We start from the raw sequence: 22,461 nt of genomic DNA, 5'->3' as shown, positions 1-22,461 counted from the left end.
CCCACACTGAACACTTTTAAAAATTTCACCACTAATCAACAAAAGCAAGAATATCTGAATTAATGGGAATGATAGATTCATTCACATTATAGAAACATTTGAAGAAGTTTTTTGATTAAATGGTTGCAGCAGGATTAGATACTTTTTCAGTAGATCAACAATATTTGTTTATAAAACAATTACCGTAAGCATAATAAATTATTTGTGAATATTTTTGGAGAATACAGTATTAAAGGACATTATCTATTAACGTCCTTCCCCGCCAAAGAAAAAGGAAATGATTTAGAATGCTTTTGTGCAGTTTTGTTGGTACTTAAAGGGTATTCATACCTGAGCAAAAGTGAACTGTTGCTGTGTTACTCCTACTGATGTGCGACTGAAAGTGCTGATAGATTTAGAAGAGGAAACTGGAAGACAATGTGATACACTCACTGAAACTTGTGTTCTATTCTGCTGTGTAAGTTGATCTCCAGTAAAATTTCCTCCTGATGCAACAGACTGAACTGGTGGCCCCAGGCTGGGATGTACTGTGCCAGAAGAACTTACAACAGTAAACCGATTAGATGCTGACATATTTGAGACTGTAGACTGTCCAGGTGACATTGTAGTAAAACCTGATCTACCTTGAGAAACACTACTTTGACTGGGTGATAAATGCAACACTGTTGGTGATGCCTGTTGTAATGGCACCTGTCCACCAACAATTTGAGAAGTTCCATGATTTACTATAACTTGACTTCCAGGAGCTGTGAATGTCTGACCAGAAACTAATTGAACAGCTGTATTCTGATTATTCAGCATCTGTCCTGAATATGAATGGTTGGCCCTGAGCATGCTTGTAGAGTTCCTGTTCAGCATAACATGCTCAGCAGATACTTGGCTAGAAACCAACTGGGAGGGTTGCGTCTGAAGAAGTTGTCCATTTATGGTCTGGACATGATGAACCGAATTAGAATTGACAGAGAGACTTGTAGGTATGAGAAACTGATTTTGAGATACATGAGGCTGTCCCATAGGAGAATGGATAACAATACTACCGCCAGCATTACTAACTGTTTGAGGAGTAACTGATTTTCTTGTGTTTTGTTGATTAACAATATTAACAGACATATGAGGACCAACTGAATTTTGAGGTGAACTTGCTGAAGCAAAAGGAATCCCTTGTTGTACGTGATGCTGCTGTATTCCCAAGTTATTCACATTGTAAGCTGTTTGCTGACCCATCTGAATAGGCTTTGGTTGGATATTAATTGGAACTTTATTAGAATTTGGTGCTAGACCCCTCTGAATAATGATATTATGCACAGGTAAAGATGTCTGAAAATTTGTGCTGTTAAATGGGACAGTTACAGGTTGTGCTACTGGACTTGAATTTGAGTTACCAAACAGTGAGTTACCATTAGGAGTTTGTCTATGAACCAAGAGTCCGCTACTCATGTTTGCAGGTGCTTGCTGTCCACTGCCTTTCAATATAATCTGAGATCCATCAAGGTTGTTAATAGTCATCATGGAAGGTTGATTACTAAATGAACCAATTAGCTGTATCTGCCCTGAACCACTAATCTGACTACTATTAGACAAATGCTGGCTGGGAACACTAATTCCCACATGTTGCATAAAGCCATGTTGCACACCAACTGTATTGCTTGCAAAAGATGCTCCAACTGGTTGCTGTACCACTTGAGTAACTCCTATAGGTTGCAGCGTCTGACCTGAGTAATTAGACACATTAGAAGCCTGAGTAAAGGATGCTGATGAAGAAGGATGAAGCTGAGCTTGTGCAAACTGTTGGCTAGAACCTATACTGGCATCCAGATATGCCTCTTCTGCCAAAGTCTGTTCAGTAATATTGGCCTCCTGCAAGGACTTCTGAAGAATATCAAAAGGCTGATCCTCACTGAGATCAGGTAAGGGAGAAGATTCAAGTTCATCTTCAAGAAACTGAAGGCTACTTGACAGTTGTAGTCCATCACTAGGCCCCTCTCCAAGCTGATTGCTTACACCTTTGATGGAGGATTTAGGATCAGTGTTCTAAAATGAAAAACAATAAATGAATTAAATTGCATTTTTAAAATAATGTAAGATACAAACTGTTTCCAATTAAATTTTTCCCTGCAAAGAACAAAGCTCCTCTATAATACCACATCCTTGTAGCTACATATGCAAGGTGAAGTTCAACCCGTGCATAGGGCCAGCACAAAGCCCTTGTACCACTTTTGCCCTCAAAACAGACTGCTGGGTCAGTACTGCTAAGGTGCAAAATTCAAATCTCAACCCACTCAAAGCCAAATTCCAAAGTCTTCCAAAACCCAATTCCTTTTTGGCCCATGATAAATGCAAGGTCTGGGTGTGAAATTCAGAACCAGTTTCAGATTCTGAACTCTACCTCACCCTTCAAGGGTAGGGAATTTTTGGCTTTGGATGTTTCACATAAACATTGTGAAAACTGCTGCATGACACGGCTGTCATATTGGAAAACTCTCAGACCTCTACCTTCAACGTTTGCTTTCGTCCCCCTTTCATTGATTGCCACACTACTCCATGAGTATAATTTATTTATTCAATTCACGTTTGTGTCTGCCTTTTACTGAATCTAGCTTATTTTATGAAAGCATCTCTGTCACTTTGGAATATTGAGGGATAGTTTTTGCTATTTTATTAAAGGTTTTCAAAAAAGTAACAGAAACCTTGCAATTTTACCTGTAAAACTATAATATACAGTACATGCATGAAAACACAAGGATTAAATCTAGCACAAATACTTTATCAGCACTTCAGAAACACCTAAGATTAAGGGGCCAGATTCTCTGCAGTGTGCACCTTCTATTAGGTACTGCAGAAGGGGGGCTAATTGAAACCTGGTTACATCTCCCAGATTCTCTGTCCACATGAGAACAGCCTGGTGTCTGCTCTAACATGTGCCAGCTGACTATGCTACCCAAGGGACCATCCACCATCTGGGAATTGTGCTCTGGCCACTCCCTGTCCATGTGCGGGGAGTCAGGTCATTGTGGAGCGCTCCACCCTAGGAAAAGGCAGTGGTGGCAGCTGAGGGTATAGGAGAGGCTGAAAATAGAGCTCAGTGACATGGGCTAGCATTAGAAAAAATGGGTATAAAATGGCTTTGAACAAATTCAGGCTGAAGATCAGAAGACTGTTTCTAACCATCAGAGGAGTGAGGTTCAGGAACAGCCTCCCAATAGGAGCTGTGGGGACAAACAACTTAATTAGTTTTAAGAGAAAACTGGACCAATTTATGCGTGGGATGTATGACATGATTGTGATGGTGGGGGGCCGGGCTCAGCAACCCTGAGAATGCCTTCTGGTTCATGTCAGGTATTCTTAAAAGCTCATGCATCAGCTGTCACCTGTAGGGGTCATCAAGGGATTTTTTCCCGAATGTATTCTGGTGTTGGTTTGGGTGTTGTGATATTGGTTTTTGTGGGTTTTTTGTTTTGCTTTTTTGTCTCCTTTGAAGCATCACAGATGGCCATAGCTGGAGATGGGACCCTGGATGGGACTCTGGGTGTTACTGAGAATTCTCTCTCTCAGGTGGCTGGCTGGCTTGTTCTTGCTCACATACTCAGGGGCTGGTTGCCCTATGTGGGGTCAGGAAGGAATTTTTCCACAGGTCATACTGACATTGACCTTGGGGATTCTTCACCATCCTCTGTGGTACGAGTGCACAGTCAGGTCCATGTGGGTGTATTTCACTTAATATCCTGACACTGAAGGGTTCTTTGGTACTGCTGCACCTCAGTCCCTCCTACTCTCTGCTGGTGGTTTATAATAGTTTAGTTTCCTGTGGGCTGTAACACCTTGGTCTAATTTCAGCTGTTGGGCTTAATGTGCATGTGTTGGTGGCCTGTGATACACAGGTCAGACTAGATTGATCTGGTGGTCACTCCTGGCCTTAAATCATATTACTCTAAATGTGAGTAAGGGAAGAATGCAGGATACTGCCTCACGAACCTACAGCCAAAAGCCCTCTGCCCCAGCTCCCACTGCCCTCACAAACATGTCAGGCTGTAGCAGGCTCTCTGCCTCTCCCAAAGCCCCTAAAGGATCACGCCTCCCCCCAAACAATCCCATTGCCCTCAGCAACACCCACCTTCCCCAGCGTCTCTTGCCTCCCCTTAATACCCTGTTTCCTATGGGCACCCCCAAAGTCTCCAGTTTCTGAGACATGCAGGAAATAGGCTCCTGCTTCCCCCACTCCTGCTAATCAGCAGGACCCAAGGGAGCAACTAGTGACTGTCCCAGGAAAGAAATGTCACATGTTGCCCACTTCTCCCATGAGCACCTTCCTGCTTTCTCTCTGACATGTGGGGAAGAGATCCTAGTCAAAATCCACAAAGCCACAACTTTACTCTCCTTCATGTGCCTCCTTATAACTCACCTCTATCATGATGTATACAGGGAACTGCTGTCTAATAATGGCTAGACAGGTGGCAAATTGTGATCATTGTTCCTGGCTAGCTGAAAATTGTGCACATCCTAAAACCATTTTCCCCACTTTCATCCAACCACCGTGTTTGTCTTTTCCTCCTGTCCACCTTTGTCTTTTAGACTGTAAGCTGTTTGGAGTAGGGAATAATGTCATTTGCTACATGTTTGGACTGCAATATAAAATGTTAATAAATAAAATAAATAAATAATAAAGGGAGTGGATGAGGGCAGTCAATTTGCCTCTATAAAAACTGCAACTACAAAGAAGTTACAGGTGCTTTAAACATACATTCACAGTTTTCAGTGTCTAGATGTGCCTATTTTATGACAGCTATTAACATTATTAACATCTACTCCATTTAGTTGTATACAGGACAAACCAACCATGATGAAAGCATGTAATCACAATAAATCCACATTTTCTCTTCTAAATACTTACATTGGAGTTGGCGAAAATTGAATTAGAATTGGCTGCAGAGTACCCTGCATTAGTCAAGTCTTCATTGCTCTGTTAAGGCACAAATGTAGTAAAGTAACATTAAACTAATAGTAAAGCAGTCACTAAAGTTCATGTAATTTTAGAATAGTATAGTAGAATACAACTTACAGATTTACTACTAGGTCCATGTAGAAAATAATTCAGTGCCTGTGGATCTCTTTAAAAAGAAACAAAAAAAAGTTATCACTTTTAAGTACTTACATTTGTTAAAAAAGCATAATTAAGACAAAAAACAATAAAAACCTGGAGCCAGGTGCTCCGTTCAAGTAAATCAGTGTAGCTCCACTGACTTCAATAGAGCTATGCCAATTTACATCAGCTGAGGATCTATCTTTTTTGTTTTCAGCAAACCATGTTAATATGTAAATTTATATTCTTCACTTTTTTTTTTTTTTTTTTTTTAAAGGGGCTTCCTCAAAGACAGGAATTCTCATCATTACATTTCAGAATTTCAGGAGTTTACAACTATTCATTACTACAAAAAAAAATCTAAATATCACTTTACATGTTTACTTCCATTCTATAGGCCACTACCTATTACACCATGTGTTAAAATAAATACCCAATATTCTATAACACAACAGACTTTGCATTAAATGGACAAACAATGGTATTAGTTCAAGAAACGTAAGCACTAAAATAGGAATAATCTCCTCTAATGAGCTCTATTGCCTGCAAATTGGTTAGTGTCCTGATAAAGAGCTACCATATTTAATAAATAAATAAAAACTAAATATTTAAGATGTTTTCTTGCCAATATATTCATAAAAAAGAAAATTTTCTCAAGAACAATAACATTATCTTCTCTGGGGTGGGGGGAGTTATATCTTTTCCAAATGAAATCAACTGTATAACTGACTAAATGCATTTTTCCTTTGATAACTTGATAAGAAAAGACATACTGGGTCAAATCGAAGGTCCATCTAGCCCAATATCCTGTCTTCCGACAGTGGCAAATGCCAGGTGCTCCAGAAGGAATTAACAGAACAGGTAATCATCAAGTGATGCATCCCCTGTCGCCCATTCTCAGCTTCTGGCAAACAGAGGCTAGGGACACCATCCCTGCCCATAATAGCCATTGATGGACCTATCCTCCATGAATTTATCTAGTTCTTTTTTGAACCCTGTTATAGTCTTGACCTTCACAACATCCTCTGGCAAGGAGTTCCACAGGTTGAATGTGTTATGTGAAAAAATAATTCCTTTTGTTTGTTTTAAACCTGCTGCCTGTTAATTTCATTTGGTGAACCCTAGTTCATGTTTTATGAGGAGTAAATAACACTCCTTATTTACTTTCTCCACACCAGTCATGATTTTATAGACCTCTATCATATCCCCCCTTACTCATCTCTTTTCCAAGATGAAAAGTCCCAGTTTTATTAATCTCTCCTCATATGGAAGCCATTCCATACCCCTAATCATTTTTGTTGCCCTTTTCTGAACCTTTTCCAATTCCAATATATCTTTTTTGAGATGGGGTGCCACATCTGCATGCATTTAAGATGTGGGTATACCATGGATTTATTTAGAGGCAATATGGTATTTTCTGTCTTACTATCTATCGCTTTCTTAATGATTCCCAACATTCTGTTGGCTTTTTTGACTGCCATGCACATTGAGTCGATGTTTTCAGACAATTATCCACAATGACACCAAGATCTCTTTCTTGAGTGATAACAGCTAATTTAGACCCCATCATTTTATATGTATAGTTGGGATTATGTTTTCCAATGTGCATTACTTTGCATTTGTCAACATTGAATTCCATTTGCCATTTTGTTGCCCAGTCACCCAGTTTTGTGAGATCCTTTTGTAACTCTTCGCAGTCTGCTTGGGACTTAACTATCTCGAGCAATTTTGTATCATCTGCAAATTTTGCCACCTCACTTGTTTACCCCTTTTTCCAGATCATTTATGAATATGTAGAATAGGACTGGTCCCATTACAGCCCCTGGGGGACACCACTATTTACCTCTCTCCATTCTGAAAACTGACCATTTATTCCTACCCTTTGTTTCCTATCTTTTAACCAGTTACCCTCCCATGACAGCTTACTTTGCTTAAGAGCCTTCAAGATACTCTTTTATTGAACAAAATATTGATACACAATTAAAAAAAGAAGTGCAGCTAGATGAATTAAGTATTTTCAGTTCAAATGTACTAAAAAATACACATATTCATGCAATGCAAATCTGGTGGTAAAAATTCTCAATGTATGCATACATTGACTAAGTATGTATGTGACTAAGTTACAGCGATTACTTTGTAGTTATTGCTAAATATAGCAATTATACAATTATTTTCTTGACACACCCATTAATGTACACATTCAATTCAAAAAGTTACATGAACTCTTTGATTTAACAGAAATAATCTTTATTTGTAAATAGTACTAATAAAACATTTTGAAAAACATTTTTATGGATCTCCCCAATAAACACCAGGGTCAATCTGAAAATTTCCCTCTTCTTTCTTGATCATCCTAAAAGAAAAACAGAAAACAAAATAAAGACAGCTCAAGTTTCCGTATAAGTTTCTAGCATAAGCTCACAAACACCAAGAAAATCATGCTGCTACTATACAAATGCCCTAAACCCTTTTGGTTCAGCCAGTTGTACTCTGTGCCTCTAGAATAGTGCTTTAGTTTAGTGTGAGAACATTTTCATGGTATTGGATATCGGATTCATTCCTACTCAGCTAATTGTCATATCTATTTAAATCAAGCCTAATTAGCTAGAATAAATAACTACAGTTCGCTTTTAATTAAACTAGATTGAAAATAGGGGGAAAAAACCTGAATATTTTTCAAAATCTTCATAAAGTACATTCCAGTTCAAACTCCGTTGCAATAATAAGACTAAATAGTGATTTTTAACTGTAAAGTACAGAGCTAATCTTAGAATGGACCTAATTTGTTTCCTGCCACTTGTTCTCCTAATAAGATGGTAAGCTTTTGCTTACTAGCTAGTTACACTAACTAATGAAATGCCTTTTATACTTATTTTAATTTAAATGGGAATTTTTTTTCAAAAAAAGGAGAGAGCTGGAAACCTAATTCCTGTATAAAGTTAATATTAATGAATATAGTATAGCATGGGGCTCTGTAATCTAGCTGAAAAAGGTGATAATGAGTTCCAATGACTGGAAGTGGAAAATGGGAAATTCAGGCGAGAAATAAGGTGTACATTTTTAACAGTGAGGGTAATTAACTATTGGAACAACACTGCTAGGGACTTGGTGGATTTTCCCATCACCTGAAGTCTTTAAATTAAGACTCGATACATTTCTAAAAGCTATGTTGTAGCTCAAACAGAAGTTATATTATACACATTTTAAACATACTGCATGATATACATGACACTCAGTTAACATCTAGGCATCTAAGATCAGATTCTACTCACACACACTACAACCTTCACACACTATACTTTTAAAAGAAATCTCATTTTCAGTACAGATTACAGAAAATTAAAAGGATAAGGGGGAAAGGCTTCACTGTCTCATTCATACATGGACGCGTTGGGTTTATGGGGTTTTGCTGATACATAACCAAGACCTTTACTATCAATACTGCTTACCAGCTTTTATGATCATGACAAATTTAAATGTTGATGTTTTATCATCATCCTAGCTAACCACCCTATCTTATAACTTTTATTATTTCTAAAAATAAATCCATAAAGATTAGAAGACACTTACCAAACTGAAAGATTTAATGGAGACAAACTTCAGTTTTTCTGTCCTGCCAGATGCTCTGAATGATAGCTGATACAAGCAGTAAAAAGGGACACTACAACAAATAATGCATTACACCCAACACCCTCCTATTTGTAGGACCTCATCTTCTGAACATTCTGTGGACTTGGACTGGAATTCTTGTAACTTGGCTTATTATTGAGCGCTTTCATTTTTGTTTCCATTTGGACAATTCTTAAGCTGATGCTCCAGGCAGGACGTAAATATGTTCCCTTTGGTGGCTGAAGTCAGCAGTCTCATATTATAACAACACTGTACATGACGACTGTTAGGCAACACTACCAACAATTTGTTATTTGGTAGGCTATTCACATACTAATCTGATCTAATTATAGTGATTATTGGGCCTGATACTTCATTCCTTTTGCATTCAAGGCTCTCACTGGTTTCAGTGGAAGTTTTGGGTGCATAAGCAATGCAAGATAAAGCTCACTGTTCGCTATACTTGACATATGTGGATAGATTTGTCTTCTTGACTTCATCTACAGCTAGAACCATGCAGGAAAACTTTCCTATTGCGGTGACTAGCATAACATTTGAAAAAAAATTCAGTCTGAAAAAAGTAATAGATACTGGATATTCAATATGTTCTACACATTTTGGACATACACCTCTACCCTGATATAACGCGACCCCATATAACACGAATTCTGATATAAAGCAGTGCTCCAGGGGGGCGGAGCTGCGCACTCCGGCGGATCAAAGCAAGTTCGATATAACGCGGTTTCACCTATAACGCGGTAAGATTTTTTGGCTCCAAGGACAGAGTTATATCAAGGTAGAGGTGTATTACGATAAATGTCTGCTCTTGAAGAACTGTATCGATATTTTGGCCAGTCAAGGGAAAAGGACTTCACCATGCCTACAGTAAATATACCTCAATTCCACATAAAGCTTTTCTTGGTTGCAACTGTACCTAAATATTGATTTTTCAATCCCATATAGAATACACATCAATTTCCATGTAAAAGTGGTATAGAATGGAATAGAAATAATGCAAAGTAAGAAGACTGTGGTTTTGGTTGGTTGGTTTGGGGGGGGGGGGTTTTTTTTTTTTTTTTTTTACACAAATAGGGATTTAAAATAAAAATGCCTTTGAATGGACAAAAGTTGATAACCTTTAAAATTCCTGATTGTTTGTCATTCTTTATAATACCAGTAGCAATTCAACTCTTATAAAATTGGTACACAAATGCATTTTATCTTCTGTAAAAATAATTTAGGTAGCTTGTATTTTGAAACAGTCTATATATTTTAATTATATTTTCATTTAGAAGGTAATGTTTGTGAAGGTGCTATACTGACAGCCCTGAAGGCTAAAATCCTTTATCTAGCCAAAAAAGAGGTATTTCCTTTGCATCAATAGTGTAGGGCAGGTTTCCCTGTTTGCTAATGTGCCTCAGCACTGACCTGACAGGACCATCATTGGGCAAGAGGGGAAGTCAGTGTCATGCCAAAAACCAGTGGACTACCAATTAGCATAAACTCTGATTGTGACTATCTGTTCATTTCACTTACAGGCCTCCAAACTATCACATGACACCAACTTTCAGAGACTACTGAAAATTAATCATCTTTTATATGGATTAATTTTGTACAATGATTTTTGCATAGATTTTTCTTTTAAGAATTTCTTAAGGGGAACTTACCCAATAAGATCAAGGAGACAGGACTCATCGTCGTCATCATCCATGACAACTAAAGCAAAAAAGGAAATGACTCGTATTTCATCAAAATCAGAGAAAAAATTTCCTTCAACAATAAAACAATTTCAAAGCATATCAATTTTTTTCAATAAACAATTTGTGGGAATTGTGTGATATTTACTCTGGGCCACATTCTTAGATGAACTTGTACAACTGCCACTAAAGTTAATACGAGTCCTGAAGCTAATGTGAGTCCTTCACTCTTATCTGAGTGCAGAATTTAGCCTCGTGTATCTATCTGTGTAAACATAATGCAGTAATTTAATCCTGTCATTCTGTGGTTCTTTTAAAAATGGAGGAAGACAATGGCCTGACCAAACTGACCAATTGGACCACTTTGTAGATGAAAAAATGTTAATTATAGACTCATGTTTCTCTCACAGTAAAATACGTTTCCGGGAATTTTTGTTTTCAGTAACAGCTCACCCATCAGGGAACAAATGAGCGTTGCAAAACCTGGAACATTGGGGACTACTAAGCATGGTGTTTTGTTACTCACAATACAATAAGGTGAAGTAATCTGAGGGGAGTAGGAACCACAGCCCAGTGGCCTGGAAAGAACACTATATGCCCAACCTAAGTCATAAGGCACTGAGCAGCTGGCTAGGAAGGATGCTGTTTTCTCAGAACCCTTTAACACACATTTGTGTCAGTGGCTGGCCCTTAAAGATAGGCCCATTCTTAGTTTCTTCTAAGTGACACTCATAAGCATACTTCAGTAAGCTCCTGGTAATAGAAGTAGTTACTGAAAATCCTAAAAAAATATCTGCTACACACATCACTTGCATTAACTGGATTGTATTTAATCACTTGTGCACTAGTTACACCCTATCTCTACTTCCAAACCATCATGGCCATCTTCTCCCCTACTCATTGCTTGTTCAGTTTTGTATGGATGTTCTTCTGCATTTATAATGTTGATCGCTTTCTCCTCTGCTTGCTCTGCTCTTTAGGCTTCTGAGATTGTAGGATTCTGGTTCTCCTACCACAATAACCACCATCATCTCATTTGACTGCTCTATCTCCTTTGCCCTTTTCCACTCCATTGATACCCATTAAGGTTCTATCCTTACACTGCCTCTCTCGCCCTCCTTTACTCTCTCTTTAGGTGACCTCATCTGCTCTCACTATTTAAGATACAAACTCTATGCTGGCATTTCCCAAATCTATCTCCATAACCCTGACCTCCCATCCAACTATCCACTCTCACGTCTCCAAATGCCTTTATATCATCTCCTCAGGAGTGTCTTGCAACCACCTCAAATTTAACATGTCCAAAATGAAATTTTTTAGTAATCTCTCTCAATTTCCTCTGTTCTCTACCTTGCTGACAACTCCACTATCTCCCCTATCACCTGGACTCGCATACAAGGTGTTATCCAAAATGGGTTTGGGGGGGATATGCAGCGTGCATGCAGCCCTTCTATAGTCCAGAGCCCCACTCAGTAAGGATTCCCTCTGCATTAGTTTGCAGAAGCAGGGGAGGGGTGGCCCACCACTGTGTGGATCCTTCAGTGCTCACTCCTGTTGGGTGCAGGAGGGGAGGGGGACAAGTTGAGCCTACAGAGAGCTATTTCAACTACTGGTCTAAAGTAGCATCCATGGAGTGACTCTGCACCCTAGGAAAGAGAATTCTTTCCCCTATGGACTAGCCCCTCTACTCAATGCCAAATCCAGCTATTCAGTATGGATGCTGGGCTGAGGATTTAAACCACAATGACTTACAACATAAACACTATTTTATTATGTCACTGCACTCTGTAAATATGTACTATTAAGAATAAATGTTTAGCCTAGAGCTTTCTTTAACTCTATTCCTAGTAGTGTTTATAGTATGTTGTTCTTTCCTTTGTTCTAACAGCAGAATTTTGAGTCCACGCATGGAGTATTGCTTCAGTGGTGGGATTTTCTAAGGGCTTGTCTACACATACCCTATTACAGTGGCACAGCTGCAGGCCGCTATAACGCTTCACTGTAGACACTCACTACAGTGACAGGAGAGGTTCCCCCATTGCTGTAGTTAATCCATCTGCCCTAGAGGCAGTAGCTAGATTGACGGAAGAATTCTTCCATCAACCTAGCCCTGTCTATACCGAGGTTTAGTTCGGCATAGTTTCACACTCCTGAGACACGTCACCATGCTGATATAAGTTTTCGGTGTAGACCAGCCCTCATATGCACAAGTCTCACTGAAAATCAATAAAATTTGTGCTGCATTACATTGGTGCTTTTGAAAACCCCACCCCAAAAACACAATGGCAGTATATTTTCTTATGTAAAAAAAGTTCTGTGGCTACTTCACGGGACACTACTGTGCAACCAACTGCTGATAAACAACTGAACTTGAGAAGAAGCCAAAATAAAGATGGAAATGTTTTACCAAATGGACCATAAAATCTGTTGTGACAAAGTAATAAAGGTTATAGATTTTAAGAAAAAAGAAATAAAAGTCTAAGTAACAATGCAGAAGTTTTGCTCAGCTTCAGTATTTACATGTGCATCAAACCAATAAAAACAAATAAGCTGAATTTGACAGTAAAAGCTCAATCATTTGTCAAAATCTGCAAATTATATTTAAAAAAGAAAAGGTATGACTGAATGAAAATGCATAATAAATTAAAATTTCAGTGGTAATTCATATTCTTCTTTACCATCTTTACACTTTATAAAATCTTGACACTAAAGACTTTTTTGATTAATTCAAAATGAAAAATATCTACCAATATGTTTTTCTTCATTCTGCAAGTCTCAAGTTCTATTAAAATCTACCCAACATACTGTTAACAATACAAAAGAAAGATACATATACTGTACATTTTAGCAAGCAGCCAAGATCAAGGGCAGCCATGATTAGCAAGGTCCCAAACAAAAGCACGCTTACAACATGCCAGAATAATGAATTGTGCTGTGAGCTACAGACTCATTGCCAGTGAAGTACACTTTTAAGAGCCCAAATACAGAGTTCTGCACCTGGAAGGGAATTGAGCCAGCCAGGGAGTTGTCTATGCGAAATCTATCCCCTTAAAACATAGGATCCTAAGCATGTACCCTGTAAAGGACTAAGACTTTTTTTAAAATGAAAAAAAAACTCAACCACACATAAAATGGCTTAGAAATATGAGCACAGAGATTACCCCTCAGGCTATTCAAGATATGAGTAGCAGAGGCATATTACGTGGCATACTACAATATTTATGCTCAGACACTTCCTAACCGTGAAATGGCTTTTATGCAGAAACAGCCATTAGTCTTCAGTCAGTTACCTCTTCTGTTAGTAGGAAGGCACAGATTGTGTGAATCTAGGCTTTGATCAGAACAGTTGTTAACATTGTTTTTGCAGTGTATTTGCATGCTCATTCAGGGGTCTGTTACACCTATTTCTAGGTTTCAGACAGAATTAGGCCCATAATCTCTAAACATCACATAAACAGAAAAAAAGACCATCACAAAATACAAATAACCTGGACGACAATCCACACATAACAGGTCTTTAGAGATTAAATGAGTCAGTGTAAGATACCTGATTTAGGACCAACTTTATTCTTTTTTCCATACTTCTAATGAAATTCCCATTAATGCCAACAGAAATTCTGTGCATGTATGGAAAGGAGAATAGATTCCATTGTTTCCTTCTAACCTATCAGTGATCTGGTTCAATAGACACATGCAAAAAATTACTATCAGCAGTCTTTACACAATCAATGCAACAAACAGTACTTCACACTAGCCAAAAATACACAGATCATATTTCTGGACATCTCGGATCCAAAAATGATTATATTCTACTGAGGGCATCATCCATATATATTAGAAGGGCCATATGCTCTTGGGACTTGATACAGTTCAAATAATAGAAACTGTAGCAACTTCCTACTATTATAGCCTCAAGTGACTGCCACAACTTCCTACTTAATATGATGCCATACTGCATTGCAAGAGGAAAAATGATACCGCACAGAGTCTGCAAAAGATCTGCAAATAGCATATAGAGGATGTGGTCTGTGGAAAAGTGGTTCAAGTTTAGAACTAAGTATGAAACTTAGAGGCTAATTAGATATTTAGGCTAAATTCTGCTCAGTTCACTGGTGTAAAGCTGGAGTAATTCTATTTACCTCAATTAAATTATTCCTGATGTACATCAGTGTAACTGATAGCAGAATTTTACTCATAGAGACCTAGATACTATGGTGATTGATGCTCTATAAATACCACAGGGTAACTAAGTTAAAGATACTGAGCCAAATTCAACGTGATGCAAGCAAGTGCAAGTCCTTACGCTTACCTGTTTAAAAAAGAGAGCAAATTTAACAGGTAGGGTGGCCAGGTGTTCGATTTTTGACAGAATGCCCAGCAGCTCCGGTCAGCACTGCTGACCGGGCCGTTAAAAGTCCGGTCGGCAACGTAGCGGGGCCAGCCATGGCTCCGCGTGGCTCCCGGAAGCAGTGGCATGTCCCCCCCCCCGGCTCCTATGTGTAGGGGCAGCAAGGGGGCTCCGCACATTGCCCCCGCCCCAAGCCCCGGCTCTGCAGCTCCCATTGGCTGAGAACCGCAGCCAATGGGAGCTGTGGGGGCGGCGCCTGCAGACGTGGCAGCGCGCACAGCCGCTTGGCTGTGCCTCCACCTAGGAGACGGAGGGGGGACGTGCCGCTGCTTCCGGGACTCCAGACCGGGAGCTGCTTGAGGTAAGCACCGCCCGAAGACTGCAACCCTGATCCCCTCCCATGCCCCAATCCCATCCCAGCCTTGTTCCCCCTCCCACCCTTCGAACCCCTCAATCCCAGCCCAGAGCACCCTCCTACATCCCAAACCCCTCATCCCCAGCCCCACCCCAGCAAGTGCCCTCACCCCCCCATACCCCAACCCCGTGCCCCAGCCCTGTTCCCCGTCCCACTCTCCAAACCCCTCGATCTTAGCCCGGAGCATCCCTCCTACACCCCAAACCCCCCACCCCCGCCCCCCCCCCGCGCCTGCACCCCCAGCCAGAGCCCTCAGACACCTCCCCAACCCCCTGCCCCGGCCCTGCTCCCCTTCCTGCCCTCCGAACCCCTCAGTCCAAGCCTGGAGCATCCTCCTATACCCCAAATCCCTCATCCCTGGCCCCACAACAGAGCCCACACCCTCAGCCGGAGCCTTCACCCCTCTGTACCCCAAGGCCCTGCCCCAGCCCAGAGCTCCCTCCTACACCTCATTTCTGGCCCTACCCCAGAACCCACACTCCCAGCCCAGAGCCCACACCCTAACCCCAGCCTCAGCCTGGAGCCCCCTCCCATACTCCAAACCCCTCGGCTCCACCCCCCAGCCCGGAACCCCCTTCTGCACACCAAATCCCTCATCCCTGGCCCCACCCCAGAGCCCGCACCCACAGCTGGAACCCTCATCCCCTCCCGCACTCCAGCCTCCTGAGCCACCCCGGTGAAAATGAGCAAGCGAGGGTGGGGAGAGTGAGCAACAGAGGGAGGGGAGGATGAGGTGAGCAGGGAGGGCCTCAGAGAAGGGGTGGGGCAATGGTGTTTGGTTTTGTGCCAGTAGAAAGTTGGCAACCCTATCAACAGGTGATGTGTAATATGTAAATTAAACTCCCTTACACATATTTATTTCCATTTACCAATGTGTGCGCATACAGATGTCTAAGTTGGTTTAATTAAAACACCAAGGTTGTAGAAAAGTTATAACTTTCAATAGGTTTTATTACTTAAACATACAACCCCTTCTGCTTGCTTTTTTTTTTTTTTTTTTTTGGCCACACTCCTCCCTTTTAGGCCTTCAACACATACTGACAGAATTTGGCCCATCATCTCTAAGCTTCACATAACCAAAAGAAAAAGAATGAGGCCCCAATTAAAAGCAAGCTTCCAACATAGCAGTGATTGGGCTCTGAGTTGTTACCTCCTACAGTCTCACTGCCAGTGGAGTGTAAGTTGAGGATATAAATGGTAAGAGTATGTTAAAATAAATAAACCTGCAGGCATTTAAGTGAATCTAAACTGGAGGTGTTGGGTGAAAACTGGAAGATGTGAATTATATGAACCTCCACCCCTCTAGACTTTGATTCACTTCTGACTTTGTCTCAAAGACTGCAATTGGCTTCAAAACATGTTTGACAAGCACCAATGCATTCTACCACTCTCACTCATTTCTTAAAATGCCAAATATTGAAAAATCTATTAACCTCCCAAACTATTAAAAATATGTACATACTTAGAATCTGCAGAGTGTTTTCCATCAGAAACTAATAATTTTAAATTATATTATATATTGGACATTAAAAAAATTATCAAATAGTTAATTGCTATAATTTTATTTAACATTTCTTAAAGATCCAAACCTTACACTCCCAGGAGACAGTCAAAGGAAAGAGGGGGACAGCAGAAGAAAAAGAGCACAGAAAATCTGACATACTTCACAGTTTCATGAGACAGGTATTTACATTTAAACAGCCTATACTACAAACTAATCAATTTAGATACAGATATCAGAGCATGACAGAAAAATACCGTGGATGTAGTTAATCTCAATAAACACCTACACTAGAAAAGCTGGATGGGCTACCTGTGTTCTGTCATGTTCAACATATTAAATAAATGAAAGCTAAGTAGGGTCTTTACTTTTGTTTTGTTTAGTATTTATCCAGCACTAACAGAAGACGAACTGTATGAACTAATAGATCTGGTCTATCATCTCTCAGCTTGTTCAGCGACTGATCATTCTTCAATAAATTACGTTTCAGATCAAAATATAACATACAGGTTCATAACCTGAAAGCAAGCTTTATTTCTCTCTTTAAAAATATTCATTTATCCACTAAAAGTGGGCGGACCTCTTTATTGAAATAGGAATATATATACGGTATTCTTCTGTGCTTCCAGGTGATTGTCTGACATGCTATACTATGCTCTATGTATCTAGTGAAAACTTTTAAAGCAGAAATCACCCTTTCATGAATGCACACCCAAAGTACCTACTAACATCAACAGGAGTTATAATGCAAGCACTAAATGTAGAATAAATTCCAAGCCATTGACAAGATGCATCATAACCTTTTGGGGAGCCACTGCAATGTAGCATGTCAAATATGTAAGTATTATTATTATCTCCACACAATTTAATCTGTCAAAAATCAATTTATCATCATCACACCAAATGTGGCCCTGTTCTAAGCAGGTGCAACACAACTAACTCACTAGAGTGGTGTCTGCTTACATTCAACCATCACCATTATCGTCAGTGCCAAAGACACACAATGTAACTTTTGAATGTCTTATGATGCTAGGCAAAATTTGATTTTTTTTAAATAATTTCAACAGATAATATTGTTTATTTTAAGCATCATTTTCTATTTTTATCTATTTAAATTTTCACAGTTGTGCAAAATTATGGCTTTTTTTTTTCAATTTTATCCATTTAAATGCTTACAGTTGCAGGAACTTATGGGAGAGTCAGACAATAATTAATGACAGTAGACAGAGTCAAAAAGTTAAAGCCTTAATAGGTAAAACACAAACTGTCAACATGACATGTCAAAGTATACAAAGTAAATAGCCTTATATCAAACTCTAATAAGTTCTCCAGCAACATTTTTCTTGCTTTCCCTATCTGTAAATTTCAATTATTATCAATTAAAATATTTTTGTCGGTTTGTGTGTGTACGGTGAAATCGATGTTTACTGACATTTACAAATAAAAATCTAATCCTTCCAAGCCTACTTGTTAATAACTACTCTAGGAACCATAGGCGCTGACTCCATGGGTGCTCCAGGGCTGGAGTACCCACGGAAAAAAATAGTGGTGGGCCCCGCCGATCACCTGCTCCTCCTCCCCCCAGCACCCCCTGCCCACCGACGGGCCCCCTGGGATCAGCTGTTCAACGGCAGGCAGGAGACACTGGGGGAGGAGTGGGGACAGGAAGAGGTGGAGTGAGGACAGGGTGTGCTCAGGGGAGGGGGCACAACAGAGCAGGAAGAGGCGGAGTGGGGGCAGAGTGGGGGTGGGGGCTTGAGGGAAGGGTTGGAGTGGGGGTGGGTCCTGGGCCGGAGTGGGGGTCATGCACCCCCTCGGGAAATCAGAAAGTCAGTATCTCTGCTAGGAAAATGTTACTGGCACTGTTGTCTCTCTCATCCACAGAGGAGTTGGTCCAATAAAAGATATTACCTCACCCACCTTTTCTCACTGGCACTGGGGACAGTTGGAAGGTGAGTATATTAACTTTTCTGATCTCTTAGCCCATAAGACTGGGCTATGGAATGGTCCTGGTCCTGGCCCTACTCCTTGTGGGACAGAAACAGACTCCTTACATGTCCTTGCACACCGACACAGTACTGGGCAAGACTGAGCCCATAGAACATTCAACATACAGTAACATCTGGGCACAAAATAGTGAACTACAAAAATAGAGTTAAGGTCAGGGGTCAGAACAAAGGTCCTGAAATTAGAGCAGTTTAATATTCATTTACCGGAGTCAGACTCCATTTAATGTAGTTTTAACTAAGAAGTTAAGATTTCAGGCTCACTAATGAGAAACCATATGTGCTGCTACACTTGGGCAGTCATACTGACCCAAGGAGAATATGGTAACCATTGGAACATCCTTATGGGAAATTTATATTATATACCTTTTAACTACTGTAGTCAAAGAAAGACAGGTACAGCAGATAGATATTGGCTTGCTGACATAGCATGATCATTTAATCTTGCTGTTGCACTATTTTCTTACAAATACACTAGGATTATCACACTATCTTAATATATTGTCTTCTTTGCAGGCAAGAGCTAAAGTGATTTAGGCTCAATATAGCACTGAGATATCTTCCTTTTACATATGCAGTGGTAGTTTTGGATACACCCTTCACACAGTTTCTAAACTCCAATACTGGCTTCATTAAGCTTCTTACTGATAATCTAACATTGCAACAGTCCACTTCTATAGAGGTTATTTTCACTTGAATGCTATATATACTCATTTACTTGCACTAAAATGATCTCACTGTGATTTTATATAGAGATAGTATAATCAAATCTCATTAAAATTGCAATGTAATCAAATTGCCATCATAATCTCCTGGGAGACCAAACTTTCAGGGACTTTCTCAATTTCTTTCCCCTTCAGTGAACAGGGAGTTGTGCCATTTAAATGTCTGAAGAAGTCACCAATGCACCTAATGAAAGGATACATTTTGGTTTTGCCACAAATCCTAAGCATATTGTTGCACTACCCTTGGAGCAGATCAGAAGGCAAGGGGAAAACCAGAGTCACTCCACAACATGCCTCCTGGTTTCCCCCTTACTCTGGTGAGGAGGTATCCTTAGCCAGGTATGGCATAGACTAGATCCCCCAACAGGCAGACCAGTACGTTGTGGATTGGAGCCATGGTTCAGTCCATTCACCACCTCTTCCTGCCTACTTTCATCCACATGCACAAGGGAGGGGAATGTAACAGCTCTGTGTAAACTACTCTTCTCCCCATGCAGCTACTCTTGGCATGGGTGCCCATACAGGGGGAAAAGGGGGCACAGTAAATACTCTTATTCCCTATACAGCCACGAGACGTGATCTGGCCCACAATGAATATATTTATAATTAACAAAAATTATTTAGAAAAAATGGTTTTCTTTTGAAGCAGTTCTCTGAAAAGTGACTAAATAAAGGTTCCATGTTTAATGTCTCTCACTGACGATATCAAATTTGCTCAGATTAAAAGTAAGACTATGACTTTTCTAATTGTCAGCCCTGCAAACCCAATCTGAGATCAGAAAGCTAGGCGGTATATTTTCAGCTTGTACATTATCAATAATTAAGATTTTGCAAACCAAATTCTGCCCTCGGCTATAGAATAGCAATTTCTTCAAATTCTGTAGGTTAGTCTCCAACTGGATTGGAAAAATGTAAGTGAAAGAACAATTCAGTTCTGCAATTAGAAAATTAGTAACTTTTTTGTTTGTTTGTTTTAAAGTACAAGCTGAAATAGACTCTCGCTCTCTCTCTCCTAGCTGTGCTGTCAGGACAGATAGAACATTAGAAAACTTGTGTGTTAGGACAGAAGCATGCCACACAGATTGGCTGCTTCCCAGCTCTGCTCCAATATGCCACTTCCAATAGAAAGATCCCCAAACATGCGATACTGAATATCAACAGATGGGCTTCGATGTTCCACAACCTTCTCCTCGATCCCTTTGTCCCTGGCTTGATTTCCACTCAGTTTTCTTCCTCTCCAATAGTGTAAGCAGAGGAAAACAAGCAGCTCCTTGTTATGTGAAATCACTAAGAAAAGCTGCTTTCAGAGTTAAAAATTTTAATTAAAAAAAAAAAACCACTAAACATGGTGTTCAATACTGCTTTTCAAACAGAAACAAGATTTTATCACCTCCAGTTTCTTTATCCACTGCACTATAGATATTACTTGTACTCTTAACCAAAGCGGAAAGGTATAGACAATGGGCCGAAGTTTTTTTTAACAAGTTAAGGCAGACTCTAATCCTGTAAAAACTTTATTCGCTTGCTTAAAGTCCCATTAACTTCAAGAACGTGCATAAATAGTCACAGAATTAGGACTCCACTTGGTAAATCTCGTTGTATATGATACCTTCCTCAAAAACTGTTCCTGAACACTATTTATATTTCAAATGACAATGTTGTTCACTTTATACTAGGCATGAAATCAAGGTCACAATTTATATTTAAAACGTTTTAAATTCCTTGTTCCCTCCAAATTGTACATTATTTCATTGAATTCCAATGACATTACATATTAAAATCAGTTTTGTAGTGTTACACTACCATCACCGGATTTTGCTTTTTCAGGTTTCTTTTCCATCTTTAAATTCTTCAATAAAAAGGGGACTGGAGTAGCACCATTGTTGCTAAAGATTTATGCATGTATAAATTAACCCATTTCAAATCACATCAAACTAAAACTTGTCACAGATTTTTAGCCTGGATACCACTGTTTATGTTATTGTTGCAAAAGGCAGTTTAAAATATTTAAAAATTCACAAAATGATGAGATATCTTGATTTTAGTTGCTTTGGTTTGGTTTTTAAGAAGGACCAGAACAAAAATTACTTTATAAATGTTTTAGATCTTAAGACGAATTACAGCTCTATCTATTTGTACTTTTTAAAATTAGGGTATGGGCAAGTTTAGTTTGAAACACACCAAACTGCACACACAGTAAGCTACTTACTTAACGTTTTAAGTTTGTGCTTTTAAAAAATTATTAAAATTATACAAAGTATACCACACAAAATCTCATTAATTTCAATATGATTTTACATATTGCGTCTGATCTGGATATATCTGAAATTAGAGTTTTCAATGTGATTTACAATACAACTGATCTATCAGAGCCAACAGCGTGAAATATTTCATACTTACACTATTTTAAATAACAGTCTTATTATAATATTGACTATTTTCATTATGCAAAATCCTAACAAAAATTTGTCACTATAACAGCTATGTGAAAAGGAAGACTATTACAATTCTAGTTACATTGTAATAGTTCTGAATTATTTCACTCCTCTGATAAAATGTATATGACATTTTTATTCCCTTGGGTTGAGTACAGTTGTAAAAAATTCAAACTTACTAGGGCTGTCAATTAATCGCAGTTGACTCATGCGATTAAAAAAATTAATCACGATTAATCGCACTGTTAAATAATAGAATATCTATGAAATTTATTACATATTTTGGATGCTTTTCTACATTTTCAAATATATTGATTTCTATTACAATACAATACAAAGTGTATAGTGCTCACTTTATATTATTTTTTATTACAAATATTTGCACTGTAAAAATAATAAAAGAAATAGTATTTTTCAATTCACCTCATACAAGTACTGTAGTGCAATCTCTACTGTGAAAGTGTAACTTACAAATGTAGATTTTTTTTCCTTGCATAACTAAACTCAAAAACAAAACGATTTAAAACTATAGAACCTTCAAGTCTACTCAGTCCTACTTCTTATTCAGCCAATCGTTAAGACAAACAAGTTTGTTTACATTTACGGGAGATACTGCTGCCTGCTTCTTATTTACAATGTCAACTGAAA

General features: G+C 39.2%; 1 protein-coding gene across 4 annotated transcripts in view; it reads right to left on the bottom strand.

Moving 5' to 3' along the window:
* BICRAL (BRD4 interacting chromatin remodeling complex associated protein like) overlaps positions 1–22,461 on the bottom strand; it is a 64,403-nt gene that overhangs the window by 14,547 nt on the left and 27,395 nt on the right. For 2 of the 4 annotated variants that reach the window (XM_026652512.1, XM_026652511.1), the window contains exons 2-5: positions 10,354–10,402; positions 5,057–5,105; positions 4,889–4,957; positions 331–2,031 (exon numbers count right to left, since the gene is read on the bottom strand). In XM_026652512.1, the coding sequence (XP_026508297.1) occupies positions 331–2,031; positions 4,889–4,957; positions 5,057–5,105; positions 10,354–10,397 (1,863 nt within the window). In that variant the 5' untranslated portion in view covers positions 10,398–10,402. Of the gene's footprint in view, positions 1–330; positions 2,032–4,888; positions 4,958–5,056; positions 5,106–10,353; positions 10,403–13,130; positions 13,152–13,224; positions 13,699–22,461 lie in introns of those variants that run through there. The other 2 variants (XM_026652510.1, XM_026652513.1) reach the window with 2 other exon arrangements.

The sequence above is a fragment of the Terrapene carolina genome, unplaced genomic scaffold (assembly GCF_002925995.2).
Source record: "Terrapene carolina triunguis isolate 2854851 unplaced genomic scaffold, T_m_triunguis-2.0 Scaffold120, whole genome shotgun sequence".
Classification (NCBI taxonomy): domain Eukaryota; kingdom Metazoa; phylum Chordata; order Testudines; family Emydidae; genus Terrapene; species Terrapene triunguis.
The sequence above is the reverse complement of the archived record's forward strand: the minus strand, read 5'-3'. Positions and strand labels throughout refer to the sequence as shown.